At 43.2% G+C, this 17,909-nt stretch overlaps 1 protein-coding gene across 2 annotated transcripts in view; it reads right to left on the bottom strand.

Moving 5' to 3' along the window:
• The window catches only part of DOCK1 (dedicator of cytokinesis 1), a 361,394-nt gene extending 343,832 nt beyond the window's left edge, over nucleotides 1–17,562 (bottom strand). For both annotated transcript variants that reach the window (XM_082222828.1, XM_082222829.1), the window contains exon 1: nucleotides 17,393–17,562. In XM_082222828.1, the coding sequence (XP_082078954.1) occupies nucleotides 17,393–17,438 (46 nt within the window). In that variant the 5' untranslated portion in view covers nucleotides 17,439–17,562. The remainder of the gene's footprint in view (nucleotides 1–17,392) is intronic.
• Between the last annotated feature and the right edge of the window lie 347 nt (nucleotides 17,563–17,909).

Below are 17,909 nucleotides of genomic sequence, written 5' to 3'. Positions count from 1 at the left end.
TGCAAAAATCCCTGCACTCATTACACATGCTGTGTTATTTACATTTCATGACAAACTCAATGAAATGCACTATATCCACAAGAACAAAACAGCCCCGTTTGGATTGAAAGTAAATAGATGGTGAAATTATAGTAGAGTTGTTCTTGGCACAATTCCAATAGCAACTGGAGTCATTATCCACATGCTCGTAATTGGTGGCAATGGAAGAAACATTTCCTCCATCCAACACATAGCAATAAGGAAATCTTCCAAAGGCAAAAAGAACATTGTACAGATTGCTCCTCCCTAAACAATCACCTTAAAATGTCCAATTACTCATTGTTACTCATATCCTTATCAGGAGATCAAGTGTTCCTACCCACAAAAATATTGAGAGCTACACATGATTGTAGTAATCATTTGTGTCATGTCATTAAACTAAGGGGCTCATCCACACTTATGCTTGTCTCATGACTAGAAAGCATGGAGCCTAGTGGTTTTCTGCTTGCCCCATGCTATGGGTGCAGAAGTAGGGCAGGTAATAAAAATAAATCAAGTTAATGGGTAAGTCATAACTAAAATATAAATCCTCAGGACAAGCAATCTTCTGGCTACAGCAAGGATAACTGTAATATCAAGACTGGAGCATTAAGTGCATACTCTCACTGGAATGACGGCACAAAAGTTAAGAGTGAGCATCACAATAAATATGTGGCATCCTGCCTCTTAACTTATCTGGAAGTCCTCAAACACAACCGCAATGTGGTATCTGGGGATGGGTGGGGTGGAGGATTTTTCAGACCTTTTTTTGGTGTGCTGGAATTATTACTATTATTAATTTTGTTGGTTGCTTTATTTTGCCCAAGGCTAACCCCAAGCAATGTACAACCAACCAAACAAACAAATACATGTTTGGGCTTGAGTTTGAGCAATTCTGCCTGTGTTTCACTCCCCCCCCCGGGAAAACCCACTCTTTAGTGCTGAATTGGAACAAATGGCAGTATGCGGAAAACCGGGTTGCTGATTGTCCCAATTCAGCACTAAACCGAGTTTTTCCTCGGGAGAAAGAGAGGTGTGGATGAAGAAATTATTGCAACAGGTGAACAGAAAAGGGCCTATTTTCAAGCCTGAAGTGGGACAAAATTGAAGGGACCTTTTCTGCGAAGTGCTACCCAGAAGTCAAATATATCAGTTTACCGGTAAGTGACTAGTCAAGCCTCATGCCAGTTCCTCCCCTTTCCACGCAAGTGTTGTGGCATGCACAGTGGGTTTCCAAAAGAGGCAGGTTGCGTTATGAGTAAGATAATAATAATAAATAAAAAGGGCTGCTGTTTTGCATTCCACAAGTGACACAAGTCTCTGCCTCTCCCACAAGCTCTCTGACAGGCACAGAAGGCTTGGAAGAGAAGGTGAGTTTCCTATCACTTGCACAGAGATGCTGATAAGAAACTGTCCCAAGTGTAAAAGAAATATCCACCTCTCTTTGCTAGAGAGTTCAAGGAAGAGGTGGAGCCTTGCTTCTACTGCATAGCAGCAGAATTGGCTGGTCCTACCAATAGGTACCTCTGTATTTTTCTGCTAGCAACTTCAAAAATGTTATTTACAAGTTGGTAACTGCTTATGACAAGACCTCTGGAGGATTGCAAACACGTTAACCTGTTCTGAGATCGAAACTTCCGCAGTAGAAAGCAAGAAATCTAATACCCAGACCATGGAAATGACACACAGCATTAGCATGATCAGTGTGATTTAATGGAAGAATGCCATTAAATGGAAGAATGCATTAAATGGAAGAATGCATTAAGTTTCCTTCAATGCCATATGTATTTGTTTACTTGGTTGGTTGTAAATTGCTTGGGGTTGGACTTGGGCAAAATAAAGCAGCCAACAAAATTAATAATTAATAATAAGAATTCCAGCACACCCAAAAAAGTTCTGAAAAATCCTCCACTCCTGCCCATGCCCAGATACCACATTGCGGTTGTGTTTGAAGACTTCCCGATAAATCAGAGGCAGGCTGTCACATATTTATTGTGCTGCTCTCTCTCTATCTTTTGTGCCGTCATTCTAGTAAGAGTATGCTCTTAATGCTCCAGTGTTGATATTATGGTTACCCTTGCTGTAGCCAGAAGATTGCTTGTCCCGAGGATTTATATTTTAGTTATGACTTACCCATTAACCTGATTTATTTTTATTACCTGCCCTACTTCTCCAGAATAAGAAGCAGCTTGGAAGCAGGTGCCCCAATTCCTGCAAAGCAGATAGGTATCCCATAGACCCACATTTCCTATTACTTTTAATAATTTCAAACACAACGAAAGAAGAAGAAGAAGGCTGAGTTCTGCTCAATAAAATTTCTTCCATTCCAATCTTTGGGCTTCTATTTAGATTACTTTTTTTTTTAGAGCCTCACAAATAACTATGAGCAAAACTGAGTCAATTACAAGACACAACTAAATTCTGAGCCATGTGGTTATGTGTCCATGGTTCAACATGGATATTTCAGAGCTGGTAAGGGCACAGAAATGGGCAACCAAAGTGATAAAGGGCTTGGAGCAAGGTTTGCAATATTTGCGCTGTTTAAAACATGTTCAAGTTGTACGCAACTGCAACAGTAAGAAGACCCATAAACTGCATTATGGTGCATTTTGTCTTGAAACACTAATTGTGGCAATCACTAAACATTGCTCAAAAAGAAGAAAAAACCCACCCTCAGCTAAAATGCAGCTCTGCCACAAAGCTGGCAATAAGTAGCACCTAGTACATTTATCTACCTGGATATTCAAATGAATATTTAAATTCTATTAAGCACCTGGTTCTGTCAAATATAAAAATCAAGGCCCAAAACAAATATGTTTACTCACAGCTATGTTTTGAGCATGATCAGAGATGTATACTGATGCAATCAGAGCTGGCTGTGACTATCCAGTAGAAAGATTCTGGGACTGGCATGAATTGTTTGTTGTGGGCATCCGCCTGCCTCAGGAGACAATGGAATGCGCCTCCGAGGGTGAAGTCAAACAGCTGCATTGGCAGCATCAAAGTGACCTCCACACGGCACAAGCCTGGGTGGGGTGCATGGGGGTCCTACACTGCCCAGGTGACAAGACACACACACTCCTCAGCCTCACTGATGTAACCCAAAGGAAAGGAAAGCAATACATTTGGCCCTAGCTTGGCTGCAGGAGTTGCCGGAATGAGCCATACAAGGCATAGCTGTCAACTTACAGATTTGAAAATAAGGGACCAGCAGCCTCGAAAATAAGGGATCAGCAGCCAAAATAAGGGATTTTAGTCAACCAGCAGCCAAACAAAGCCTCAAGCGGTGGTTCCCACAGTGCAGCAACCCGGCAAAGGGGATGCAGCAAGGAAAACCACCATCACCTCTCCGCTGGGAAGCGCTGAGAAAAGGCGAGTCCCCAGACAACGCAACCGATTTGATCGGCACAAAGCATGCAAGCTCCACCCCCCAGTTGTTCTTAGACTCCTTATTGGGTGAGCAACGCAGCCAAGCCACACAGTTGGAGCCTCCCTCCTCCCTGGCTGGCAGGGATGGAGGGAGGGAGGGAGAGGAGCTGCTTCCTTTGAAACCCGGGAAATTTAAGGGATATTATCAATAAGGGACAGCAGTGGGACACGGCGCTGGGATAAGGGACTTTCCCACCAAATAAGGAACAGTTGACAGCTATGATACAAGGCACCATCCAATCACCTTAGGGACTCCACTCCAAATTTGTATAGGATAGCTCAATTTAAAAAAAATCAAATCAATGTGTAGCAGCAGTCAAAAGGGTAAAGTGCCCTCCCTAAAGGATTTTGGGGGTCTTTGGGTAACAAAAAAAGATGGCTACAGGAATGAACATGGTAGAGGTGGCCTCTCTTTCAGGCAATTGCCCCAGGTTGCACATATGGAGGGCCCCATGCTATTGTGGTCATCGCAACCTTGTTGCCAACTCCACACCATCCCCCAATAATCCTACTAATTTGAGCTCCATTAACCTACTGGGGAAAATCACTCTACTTTAGGGTGGTTTTATCCTTTCGCCATTACAGCATAAGTAAATAGTGCTTAGCACTGTAGACAGCTTTAACAGCAGCAGTCCGGCCTAAACCAACCATAATCAGAACTTCCAGAATGCCCTCCAGGATATCTACTCCCCTCACTGCCATATTCTTATAGGCCAGAAGACTCAGAGAAGAGGAAAAGAACGAACAACTAGGATTGGACACCAAGAGCGGAGCAAAGGAAGAGACAGATTTGGACTGTGTTCTCTCTGTCTGTGTCTCTCTCTTGGTCCCTTGGTAGGTAAATAAAGGTAAAGGATCCCTGGACAGTTAAGTCCAGTCAAAGGTGACTTTGGGATGTGGTGCTCATCTTGCTTTAGGCCAAGGGAACCGGCGTTTGTCCACAGACAGCTTTCTGGGTCATGTGGCCAGCATGACTGAGCCGGAAGCCAGAGAGCACCAAACACCATTTACCTTCCCGCTACAGCAGTACCTATCTACCTACTTGAACTGGTATGCTTTCGAACTGCTAGGTTGGCAGAAACTGGGACAGGAATGGGAGCTCACCCGTAACGCAGATTCAAACTCCCGACCTTCCAATCAGCAAGCCCAAGAGGCTTAGTACTAGAACTCAAGGCAGCACAGTGAAATTGATGGGCTGCTGATTAAAAAAACAAAAAACAGGAAAGCACAGAAAAGCACCCAGTATATAATTAAATTACAAAACGTATTGTAATAAGATGCAGCCAAGATCACTGGCTTACATGCTCACTACAGTAAGTCTATCAACAGCTATTAGGCTATGAGAGTTAAACAACAGAGGCAGCATAACAACTATGAATAACAGTTGCTGGAAGGGAAAGAAGGGGGAAGTATTGCCCTTATGAAGTAAAAAGTTTACCAACCCATCAGTTCTGTGTTCAAGTAAAGTTTACAGATAATCAAAACTCGGTTGATTTTTCCTCCCAAAAAACAGAAACCAACACAAAATATCATGCACAATTAAGGAATAGTTGCCATCCATGACGAAAGACCACTTTGTTGTTGTTTCACGTGAGCGTACTATAAGCAAATATCTCAGTGAGGAAAAAGGTATAGCAAGAATCCTGATCCTATCTTACTGCCCTAACAATTTTTATGCCCCCAAAGTGCACTAAATGTTTTACAAGGATTATACTATTTGCTTCTAGGTAGCTGCGTTCCGTGTGCGGCTCTGGCTCGCCAGAGCAGCGTTGTCACGCTGGCCACGTGACCCGGAAGTGTCTTCGGACAGCGCTGGCCCCCGGCCAATAGATGTGAGATGGGCGCACAAACCCCAGAGTCTGTCAAGACTGGCCCGTTCGGGCAGGGGTACCTTTACCTTTACCTAGCTGTCCACTAGCTGAATACCAGACATTCCTTAACGGAATGGTATCTTAAAATGTCCAAGCACATATACGCATACACAACACAATTATGAAGAAAACATTAATGTGAAAACTAATGTAAACTGAACACAGATTTTAAAACATTGCATAACCCTGTTTTTAAAACTGTAGGTTTAATCCTTTCCGAGACTCTTGAACAAGTTACATAACAGGCAGAGTTTATGGCCTGAATGAAGAGGTGGGCATGCATAATTAACAACCTTGGCTATGGTGAATCATAAGCCATTGTCCTTAAGGTATATTCAAAATGTATCACTGTGTTACAACAGGAATTTCCCACTTTCATCACTAAGAGAATACAGAATGCAACTCATGAATCAGCCAATCCTCTTCATTTAAAATGTTATTTTCATTTTTTATGAAGCCAGGCTGCCAGGTACATTTTAATTTTATCTTGCAGGCTAAGCAAGGAAGGCTGGGCATTTGATCATTCAAGACAGACCAATGTTTTGTAATATGGAAGTAGAAGAACTGGAATGGCCTCAAGGGGTCCAAATCAAGGCCATAATTGTAAGGGGAAGGGGGGATACAGAAATCAACCTACTGCAAAAGTACACAACCAGAAGCAGAAATCAGAGTTTGCTACGTATACCGTATATCATGAAAGAACCCAAGAATTCCCAACAACTCATTAGCTGAGCTAAATATTCCAGGAAATCACCAAAAGAGAAGTGCCAAAACACATGATAAATAGATAAAAACAACACTTAGACACTATTCACGATACAAAATGACACTTAAACATCATCATCTAGAAATTAAGTAGATCAGGATACCTTTAGCCAGCACAGAGGCTGCCCTGTCCCTACTCAGAAGTAAATTCCTCTCGCCTTCCGTTAGCAGGATTCTTTTCTAATCCAGACCCAAAAACTAACGTTAAACTGCTATTTCAAATGCTGGCTAATCTTAACACACTGTTAACTTTGGTGCTGATATATTTAAAAGCTGTTAAATGACAAAGCACAGAACTAGGGGGAGCAAGAGTGAATGTGCTCCCAGGGAAAAGGTGGTCAAGAGGGGTGGTGAAGAGGGGAGTTGCATTTGGTCCCATGGCAGGCTCCCGGTGTCACTATCATTTGAAGCATGTATTCCCAGAAATAGCCCCGATTCCCTCAACCCAATAATGGCACCCGATATATCAACTTTTCCCCCCCAGGGAGGATCAGATTATATCTGAATTTGATGCCACTATTTAATTAACTGGTTCCAAAAATGAAAATGTCTGCAATTCATATGCATCTTATTATATTTTTTATATATTTATTACAAACCAATTTAAGCTTCTCTTAGGAGGTGTGGTATAAAAATGTAAAATAATTAAAATAAAATAATCGGAGCTGGCAACATAAACAAATCCCCAAACACTGCATGTGCAGCCTCTATCTAAAATGGCAAACTGAGCATAAGTTATCTGGATGGATGTCAACTACCTAGTCCACTGCAAAGTATATTAGTATCATGTCCACTGAGCAAAAGATAATACTGTTTCTCTCTTGTCATATCCTCCCTTACTCCCTCTCCCAGCTCCATGACTCTTTCAATAGTCTCTGTATCACAAATCGGGTCCTCCCATAAAGAGGGCACGTATTGCGGTGAGACCAGGACAACCGACACCCTGTGTTGTGGGTGGGTACATTTGGTCAGCCACAACACCCAATTGGTAGGTCCCTCGAAGCTGGGTACAATCTGGCCAATGGGACGCAGTCCAAATGGTTCGAGGGACCTATTTATGCCCAGGCACGTGGCCCAGAGCTTCCTCTTTCAGAACACCCGCCCACCTCGCCCTACTTTTAGGGCTTTGCGCTTGACCTTCCTATGCCGTCGTGTGTCGTCTGTCGTTGGGACAGGGGCATGGCAGGAATTTCCCCCACTTGGCTGATTGGCTGTTGCCATTTGGGTTTCACCTACCGCGTAGCAAATCGTCACAACTTGTAAGGTTGCGGATAGGCTCTGGTTCAGGTGATAGGGATGGGAGAACACTCTCGCCATCCCTATGTGAAGGGTATTCCGTTAAAGGAATCCAGGGACTCGATGGTTTTGTCAACCCCTGTGAGGGGGTTGTGCCCGTGCCTGAGTCCAGGGGGACATTTGGGTGGCGGAGTTAGCCCGTTCCCGGCTTTCCGCTTATCCAGGTGTTCACCCTTGGCTGACCTGTGCTGGTGCCCTGGGTCAGCGCTACCTGCAAGGCAGGGAGCCAGTCGAACCAGAGTCTATGCAACCAGTCACTTTCTGTAATCAATAAAGTTGTGGCCTAAATTCTGCCAAAAACCAAACCAAAAATTTGAGTCAAGTGTGAATTTATTTAGGGGGGAGGTTTCTGGGTCTGAACACGCAATACCTAAAATGATCTGTATGTAGCATGTGCAGTTAGACGGAAGTGATATAGAGGGCCAAATTTTAACTACAGCACTACTCACCAAAGTAGTCAATTATTATACAAAGGGACTGTAAAACAAAGTAGTCATTGATCAGAGGTTAGCTAGCAAAGAATCCAATCTGTTAGCATTCTGTACTGAACTGTCAACTTTTACAGATCTAAGATGGATTTGGTTCAATTTGTGTCTCCCAAATTCTTAAAGGCATTGAAGTTCTGTTATTGTTGTTAATGTGTTTAGAGACTTCTATGTTCAGGGGGTTTGGCTTTTTAAACATGGGTGATTAAACTCGCAGCCCCTCCCCTTCCACACACCAGAGCAAATACAGGATTTTCATCTGACAGTCTCAGTTCCACAGGATAGAGACTTATCTTATTAACCATGCACATTGGTGGTGCTGTATAAATAGCAATAATCTACAGAAATCTTCCTATTACTTACTGCTACCCTAGCCATTAAGTGTATACAATATCACCTGATAATTCTGTCAGCTTGTCTGCAAAGTCAGGAAGCCTTACCTGATAAATCGTGGTGACCATATACTGTGACTTAAAAGCAAGCCATGCAGTGCCCCTGTCACTCCGAACTATAAAATAACAGTTGTAACAATATGTTAAAGGTAAGTAAAAATGCATCAGTTTTAGACTCCTAAAAGCTGTAGCAGTTTGCAAGACTTTAGCCTCTTCATCTCTACTACATTACATCCTTATTTCAGACATTGTGATATATCTGTATCTCATGATGTTTAGCTGGTAACATATCACAATGTTGAAAATCAGACGTCGCTCATATGGTCAGATGCCACATGACAAATATTCCATGTGGTTACATGCACTCTTAGTAAATTTACAAGTGGCCACGAGGTATTCTACTATGCATTCATTTTCTGCCCTAGTGTTGGAGGGCAGTGCTTTCTAGCCACACAGCCTTGCCTTCCTTCGATTCACAATGGGGCAACCACTCTTTTTGACAAAACGGCACTTATGTAACACTACCTGCTTGCAAAATCCCTAGCTCCTTCCAGCTGTCACTTAAAACAGCTTTCTTTTATAAATTTGACGGATGTTCAAAAACACAGTCTAAAATAAATATACCATATTTGTTTTAAAAAAATAAAACCGAAACTTTTATCTGTCCAAGGCCAGCCCAAATGCTGCTGATTTATCAGCAATCCCAAAGTGGGTTAGAGCCAACTCTAGAAAAGAAGTAGGCATATCATAAAATCCAAGTGTCACAGAGAACCGAACTCCCATATTTTAAAGCAGAGAACTTCCTTCAATTTAATAGCCAGCTTGAAGAATTAAAGGTGTCCTAGATGACTACCTGCCACAGTTGCTATATTTCTGTGGTACTCCCATACACAGCTAAGCAAAAATGTGTTTTGCAAGAAATCAAAACGTGTCTCACAAAACAAGAGTATAAGGATACAACTACAAGTCGTTTCACAGGCCTTAATAAGGATATAACCAAACATGTGTGTTTCTTATATACTCTACTGATGACATTCATCCTGTTAAGAAACAATGCATTTCCACACCCTATCACTACCATTTCTGGCCCATCTTTATTCCTGTATGAAGTACTTCAGGATATGAAGCTGAGTCACCCTCACAACTGCATTCTGTGATAATATTTATAAACATCATTACAATGCCTTTTGTTCCAAGGCGGTAATTTCCCTCAGTATATGCAATGGATATTCTGGATGGTTTTATAAATCGCACGCCACAAAATTAGTTTAGCAGAGGGGAAACAGCTTTTCAGGGACATTTATACCCCACTACAGTATCACACTGACAGCACAACCTTTCAGTACAGATACAGGGAATAAGTTATTGAGATGTATATCACAACCAGTAAGTCTCTGGAACATGAGAGATTAGGGAAGCCAGTCACGCACAGGAGTGTATAGCTCAAAAGGAAAGACTATTCTTTGCTGCACTCCCAAGACTGCAGTGGAAATTACAAAACCAATGAATAAATTCAAAGAGTTCTGCAGTTCTGCCACAAACTGATGTCCCTGCTTAAGGGTAGCATATGCATTAAGGAGAGGGAGGTTACAGATTGGTTTACTTTAAGCCGTGGCTTTCAACTGATTTAAAATAATCACAACCTGTTATGCTGGTGCAAAATCAAAACCAATAGTATTGTGCTGATGTGGCAAGATGATCCAGGTTATCCAGCCAGCATAGAAGCATTAATTTATTCTGCCACAGCAGCAACAAGTACCTCTGGCTGGTACATATGGCATAAAGGGTGTAATTATTTAACAACAGACTTTTTTCCCTTCAAAACATTAGCTGCAAGAAGCACCGTTGTCATCACAGAAGGGGCGGCTGAATCCATGTCTGCAAACTAGTCCACCTAACTGTTCTCTGTGTGATTGGTGGACCCGCACACATGATTACATGGTGTAATGTGACAATGCAAGCAGTCCCCAAAAGAAACACAACATGCCAGGACTGACTCACTCGCCAAGCACAGAAATGTCATTGTGGTTGTGTCACCATCCTGCTGTTGCGACATGCCAAGTAACTGACCCTGTTTAAGGCAATTTGTTTGTTTCTTTATTAAAATCACATTCCACCCTTCATCCAAAGATCACATAGTATTCCAGAGGGTACCCAAGAGGTTTTGTATTATACCACATACACCATGGCAGTCATTTTGCAACCAGCATCCTTCCAATTCCAGGTGTGCCCACTGGCCCTAAAATTTGATGACTCCCTATACTAAATTATTGAGAGGTGACCAGTGAGGCAGAAAATAAAAGAAGTATTTACTCTGTACAGTTCCCAGAACCGGATGTCAGAATGAGAATTGTAGGAAAATGATAATGCCATTTAGCATCAAATTTTGTTTCTCTCTCAGCCACAATACAGTGGAACCTCGGGTTGCGAACGTGATCCGTGAGGGAGGCACATTCGCAACCCGCAGCGCCGCGCCTGTGCACGTGTGTGACGCGATTTGGCGCTTCTGCGCATGCGCAAAGTGTGATTTAGTGTTTCTGTGCATGCATGAGCACCCATTCCGGTACTTCTGGGTTTCGGCGCGTCCATAACCTGAAAACGCGTAACCTGAAGCGTCTGTAACCCAAGGTACCACTTTACATCTTTTTTCCAACTCTCACACCCTTGATATTCATTAGAGACATGCCATATTGTAGAGCACAATCATCATTCACAGCTATTCTGTTATATTATTCTATTATGCGTGCAACTTTTTTTGAGATCAGTGGACAACAAACAAATTTTTCATCATATTGCAAATTGAAGAACAAACACACTACAGCAGACTTAACAAGCTTTTCTTTTCTTTTTTTTTAAAGCAAGGGAGCAGGCCATATTAAGCTGGTTTAAACATCAAATCATTCTTGTTTAACAAAGCTAAATTTCCCAACTCTCAAAAACAGGGGGTTGTACCCAGTGCTGGGCCAGTGGGGACAAAAGACCCACAACAGGTCTTTTGTTTTCTCTCTTTCTACTGTGCTCCCCCACCCCCAAAGCTGATTTTGAGGAGCCATGGGGGTCAGGAGGAGCAGAACAGAAGGAGCAATTTATTTTGCATGCACAGAAGTCCCCTTCACCAGTGGAGCTGCAGCATTGAGACAACCCAAGTTTTTTGTCCTAAAATTTATATCCTATTCAGAGTAAGTGATGCCACTAAGATTCCAATATTACTTTATGTCTGACCTCTATGACATTTACTTCAAAAAACTGTTTAGGGTCAAGACCAATGTGACATTTTCCTAGCGCTGGAAATTATTTGGATCCATGTTAACTACCCTGAAAAATGCCTCAGAACGCAGGGGGAAAGTGTTACATCTATTCCCGCCATATGCAAAATGTAACATATGTCTTTGTCTTAAAGTACTTCATCTGATATTGCTCTTATCAATATATGACGATCAAGAAAAGATTACTCCTGTCCTGCTTCCTCTCAAATAAGTACAGTCATACCTTGGGATAAATACGCTTCAGGATAAGTATTTTTGGGTTGCGCTCCGCGGCGACCTGGAAGTAACGGAGCGCGTTACTTCCGGGTTTCGCCACTCGCGCATGCACTCAAAATGACGTCACACGCATGCGCAGAAGCAGCGAAACGCAACCCGCACACACGCAGACGTGTCTTACGTTCTGTTCAGGATGTGAACGGGGCTCTGGAACGGATCCTGTTCGCATCCCGAGGTACCACTGTAACTGGTAATCATATATATATATATATATATATATATATATATCTCAAGCACCTTAAATTTTCCAGGCCCATATGCATATTGAAGCAAGCAGAGAACAAAAACAAGCACACCAAAAAGGACACATGCGTGTAGGACAACTGGATTACTAAAGCACGACTAAAATGGCTACAAAGCTTGAAAGCAAGGAATGCCACATACTGCCAACAAACTAAATTGACAAGTTACGCCAGAAACACTTTCCACCCTGGAAGACATCATTTGCCCACCCCCTGCAATGCAGGGATATGCAGCTGCCCCATATGGGGATCAAGCTTGCAACCTTGGCGTTATCAGCACCATGCTTTAACCAACTGAGCTATCCTTCTGCCAATTCAAAAAATATAGGCCTTTCAACCACAGATACAACACTAAGGCTACAGCCAAAGCCACTGCCCACGAAGAAATCAATCACATTTGTAACAGCGGCTTGCAATTTGAAACGCTAAGTTCAGCTGTGTGTGACTCTAGTTTTTCTGCTGCCATGACTTCCAGTTAAAGTTACTGATGGACCAATTCCAGAAATAACAGTTGACAATGGGACACAGCCATTACTGCATCAGCTCAGAACGGCATATGAACAAGTAACGGTTTGTTACACGTACGTGGGGGTCTCAGATGTTCCAGACAGGAAACAACACACCTATGTAACATTCTGAAAGCACAATGGCTACCATGGAACCAGCTGTTGTTGCAGCCCTGGGGTAGGAAGCAGACGCAGTTCTTATGCCACTTAAGTGACAGATGAATGCACTTGCGTAAGCTTCATACACCTATCAAGGACCAAAACAGGATGCACTTGCCCACTTACTGGTATATTGTGAATAGCCACTTGCAGCTATTCACTACAAGCCATCTGTTGAATATGCTCATCAGCTATAATTGGGGTCTCAAACACTCACTGCCTTTAAAGGAAAATATATGTTGATGTATTTATTCCAATGAATCTACTGTTAAATATATTTGAATAAATGTATCAACATATATTTGCCTTTACAGACTTAGCCCTTAGCTGTTTGCAGTACAGGTGGTACACCTATGTGCAGTTTCAACAGAGCACTATAGAAAAAGCAAGGTGGTTGTCACTTTCAAGGAATGAGCTCACTGAACACCAAAACCAAGAGTCGTGACTGCTGCTTTGCTGAGAACCACAATGTTCTCTTCTCTAATGCACTCAGTATTGCATTTCCAAGAATGCTGGGCACTTTCAGATAATTTAGTCTGCAGTCTACATTTTCAAGCCGTATTTTTATCACAACATTCAAAGTTTTGGGTGCAACCCCAACCCCTGAGCAGCTCAGCTGGCAGCCCATACACAGCTCCAGCATGGCAGAAGGAAGGTGGGGAGCGAGGGGGGGACACCCTTCTCTGCACCAGCTCCCAAGCCAACACAGCAAAGTGGCCCCAGATCAGACATACTGCAGATCCCCCACTAGAGGAGGCTGGCAGAGGTGGTCAAGTACAGGTTACTTTAACAACTCCATTCCAGGCAACCCCACCACCACCATGCTGAAGGAATCATGATTTTTTTGCCATCTGTCCACAATTTCTGATGAACGATCCAGACTGCAATTCAGACACCCCTAAAGTTAGACTTTATTATTTCAATTATTTAGATCAACCCTTTATGGTTCAACTAATCGCTCTGGAACCCAGCAAGACTATTTATTTATTCAGGCAATACGTATCATAAACTCCCTCTTCTTCTCTCATCAACCCTTTTGATGAACTGATCCACTTTGGACATTTCGTTCTTATCTGAAAATTCCTTCTTGTTATTCCAAAAAATATATATTCTAAACCACCTCCATACATCCCACTGGAAAGCATGCCTTCAGAAAGCACAGCAAAGCAATAGTGCAAGGTAGCCTTAAAGGAAGGATAAGCAATTTTTTGCACTGTCTTGCACATATTTGCTCCAGGTGGAGAGTTGTAAAGCTTGGCGGGGCAATCTTGTCCCTTCAGTTTTCATATTTCAGTGTGAACTGCACCAAACAAATTGTATTTGCAATGCAAAAGTAGAAGCTAAGATGAATTTCTAGAAAACATCGCTACAGAATGCAAGACACCAAATCATCTATTCCCCCATATTATATTCAAAGTGTAACAGGAAAACACATAGCTTCTCTTGTGGAGCAGTCAAAACAGAAAACATGCAGTGCCATCAAATTATTGAGTATGTGCATAAGGAATATCATTCATATCAACCATTTATTAATCTGCTGAAGTGGATTATTGCTTACAAGAGTGCAAAAGACTAGTCTGTCTATAAATTACAGTTACAACTAACCCAAATACTTATTTTTAAATGGCCATGTGAAAAGTTAATGAGCAAGGTATTTTTTTCATATGGTAAAATGTGTGAACGCTCCCCCATATAGTAAATATTTTTTTCACTATATAAATGAAGGAACAAAGCCATTTTTCAGGATTTTGTCATTCACATCAGACCATTCATTAATAGCTTACCAGCCATACCAACAAAGGAAATAATCTTTCAAGAGTTGTTAAGTGTCTGTACAAGTAAAGAGTGCAGAAAGTAACCTTATTTGGACCACTTAATCAGAAAAAATATCTATATGCCTAACTTTTAAAAACTAAACTATAAAATACAGTATAACTAAATTATATACATAAGTAGGCTTGCTGAAAAAAGTTTTGAGAATTTATATAACAAAATAAAGCCAGGGTCAAAACATACCTTACTATATCTTAAATTCTCCCTAACACATGTTTAAATAGTACCATAGAAATTGTACCATAAAAGCAATCACAGGCTATAGACCTTGGAAAGGACCACATCTAGATTAGCTAAATCCCATTATGCACAGGACTTGAAGATACCTGTAATTAGAGCCTATCAAGTCAAAACCCTACAATTAGGATCTACAATAGATCAAGATGATAATATATAGGCTATGGAAGACCTGCCAGGTCAAAGGAGGCAAATCTAAAACCAGAAACAGGAGCAGAACGTTTTCCAATAGCATCAATTACAGAGCTATCCATAGCACAGCAGGGTATCTAATCTCCTTGTACAAAATTGCATCCCAAATAGCAATATATCACTCTTCACACAACTCCTTTATTGCATTACTTATTGAAATTTGTATTTCCAACCAGGGGACTGAACAAAAAAAAGATACAAGGATACTTATGTGCCTGTGCATAAACAAAAATACTCTGTTCACAAGCCAGCAATAGGGGCCTTTAAATATTACCCTAAGTACACAGCAGAACCTATGCACCTGGGATCTTTTCAAATGGCTCACCTGCATGAGTGAGGACAAATACGAAAAACTGACAGACCCTCTTCCTGGCAGATGATGATTCTACAATCAGGAACCATGCAAATAGCCCCCTAATTGCACAGGAGCCACTCAAAGAAAGACAGCAGGCACACAGGGAATTTCTACGCAAGTTATTTCATTAGCTGACCTCACAGAGATGTATTTTTAATGAAAGGAGACTTAAACCTCGGTCAACTCCAGGTGTACTTAACATCCACAATACACTGAGTATCATCTTCAACACATTAATTCTAAGCATTTTGAGTGTTCCAGCACTTCTTGTGCATTATCTGTCACGTAACCCTCCAACAAGCCTGTAAGGGAGAAAAGGAACGCTACAAACGCTACAAACCGTCTCCCATGTTTGTTTCTTTAAAAAAACAACCCAAATACCACCTTTTGAGAGTGTGGTCAGGACAGAAGGGGGTGCTTAACCTTTTTGCTTCCTGACATGCATCCGCTCAAAATCCTCCCTTACTAGCTCTGCGACAGTATAATAAAATTCATTGTTTTCGCTTTTCAAAATCCCCCACCGCCACTTTCCCACTAACAGGAGAAATTATACAAGGTCCATAATCGTTTTCCGTCCAGAGAAAAAAGCAACATGGGTGGTTAAGTAATTTCTCCTCTCCTGACCGGCAATTTGAGTGCAAAAGCAGCAATCCGAACATCAAGATTTAATCATGGTTTGCCTAAAGTAACTAGTGGATTAGCCAGTAGAATTTTGGCTAAGGTTCAGTTTTGAACTGAGGGCTTTTTAGTGCACACTCACAGCCATTACCCTCCAGTTGCTCACACGCATGAACATCACAAGGACCCTTGCCAGGGTAAAGTAAGTTCGTTTGTTGGTGGGGTGAAATGGATTTAGGGTAGAGAAAGAAGAGGCAATGCTCCCCCACAAAAAAAGTTTGTATGAAAGTGGTGAGCTCTCACACAGGAGAATGCCTCTTCTGAGATAGCACCAACTGTGTCACATGTATGTATAATTTAAAAACAAATAATGCTTTTTGTCACTCACAGCTATTCTTTTAATCAAATGCAGATTTAATTGATAGAATCAACTGAGATTTCATTACTCTATAGTGACAGACTTAATACTAATCGATACATCCACTGCCAGACTATACAGGATGAAATGCTGTCTACATGTCCAACAAGAAGGGGGGGTTTTTTGGGGGGGGTGTCAGTAGATTCAGCTGGGTTACCTAGGAACAGCAAACAAGGATTCCCCTAGGTTCAGCGCAGTGCACAAGAGTCGGCTGGGAGAGCCAGGGCTAAAACAAGCCAACTGGGCACCAAGTTCCCACTCTCTCTTCTTAAAGACGCACAAAGAATCTTGCAAGTTAGTGGGACAGGAAGCTTCGGAGAATGGGGTGCACAGACCTCGACCCGCTTCATCGGAAAGAAAAGAGAGGCAAACCTAAAACTAGGGAAAGGGCACAGAGACGCCGCTGGATCAAAATAAAGACCGTGGCTCAGGGGGTGGAGAAAAGCAGAAAGGGGCGGAATTGCCAACAACGGGACCGAGGGATCCCAATAGTTTTGCCCGGAGATCAGCTCTCCAGAAAGGGCGGGTGCGAGGGAGGGAGGGAGGGAGGGAGTCCCCGGGAGGCAGCCAAGGGGCAGGAAAACACTAGCCGCTCCTTCAAGAGGAAACGCGCCTTGCAATGTGGATGAGAGAGAGAGAGAGAGAGAGAGGCGACCGCCCGTGCGCACCCCACCCTTCCCCGCGCAGGCCTTTCTTCCAAGGAATCGGCTCTGTCCCCTCCGACGTTGCTCAGGGCAAGAACGCCAGACTCTGCGGGGCAGCCCGCGGAGACAAGGAACCCAAGGCGGGCGAGGGAAACCAGTATGTGGCGGGGGGCACCCAGGCAAGGAGGACCACGACAGCTTTTGTACTGTGCTTTTATTTGTTGCCGCTCTTGGAGGCCAAGAGGAGCCTCTGCAGTTTCTCGCCAGCCGAACTACCAAACTTGGCCGGGAAGTTCGCAGCGCCCGGCAAGGAGAAGCGCAACAAGCGGGAAGAGCCCAGGGGGAAAGCCCGAGGAGGAGGAGGAGGACGGAGAAAGAGAAAACGCTCACCCACGCCGTATTTCTCCTCCCGCTTGGTGGGCACCCAGCGCGTCATGGCGCACGGGAGCCCGAGCCTGCCCGCCGTCGGGGGAAGCCGGCGCACGAAGGCAGGGATGCGCCCAGCGGCGAGTCTAGCGAGCCGCCATTTTCCAGCCTTGGCCGCGGCCGCAACGGGACAAGGAGGAGGAGGAGGAAAAAGTTTGCAGGCGAGGGAGAAGTCATGTGGTACAGGCGGAGTCAGGGGGTTGGAGGCCCTCCCCGTCCCTGGCCGGTAGGAAACCCAGGCTTGGCTTCCCTCGACTTCCTCCGGCGGCCGCCTCCGAAGCGAGCCCGCGCACACGGCGCCCCGCGCCTCAGTTTAGCCCGAAGTCAGTCCCACTGAGCTCAGCAAAGGAACTTGACTCATATGCAAGCGGACGTGGGTGAGTTTACATAATTGGCAGTGGCGCCGCTTCCAGTAAAACTAAAAACAAAACCCGACCAATAAAGTATTTGCTGTACAAGGAGTTTATCTGGAAAGGCGAGA

Source organism: Podarcis vaucheri, assembly GCF_965113315.1.
Source record: "Podarcis vaucheri genome assembly, chromosome: 5".
NCBI classification, from domain to species: Eukaryota; Metazoa; Chordata; class Lepidosauria; order Squamata; family Lacertidae; genus Podarcis; species Podarcis vaucheri.
Note: the sequence above shows the minus strand (reverse complement) of the source record. Positions and strands in the feature narration are given on the sequence as shown.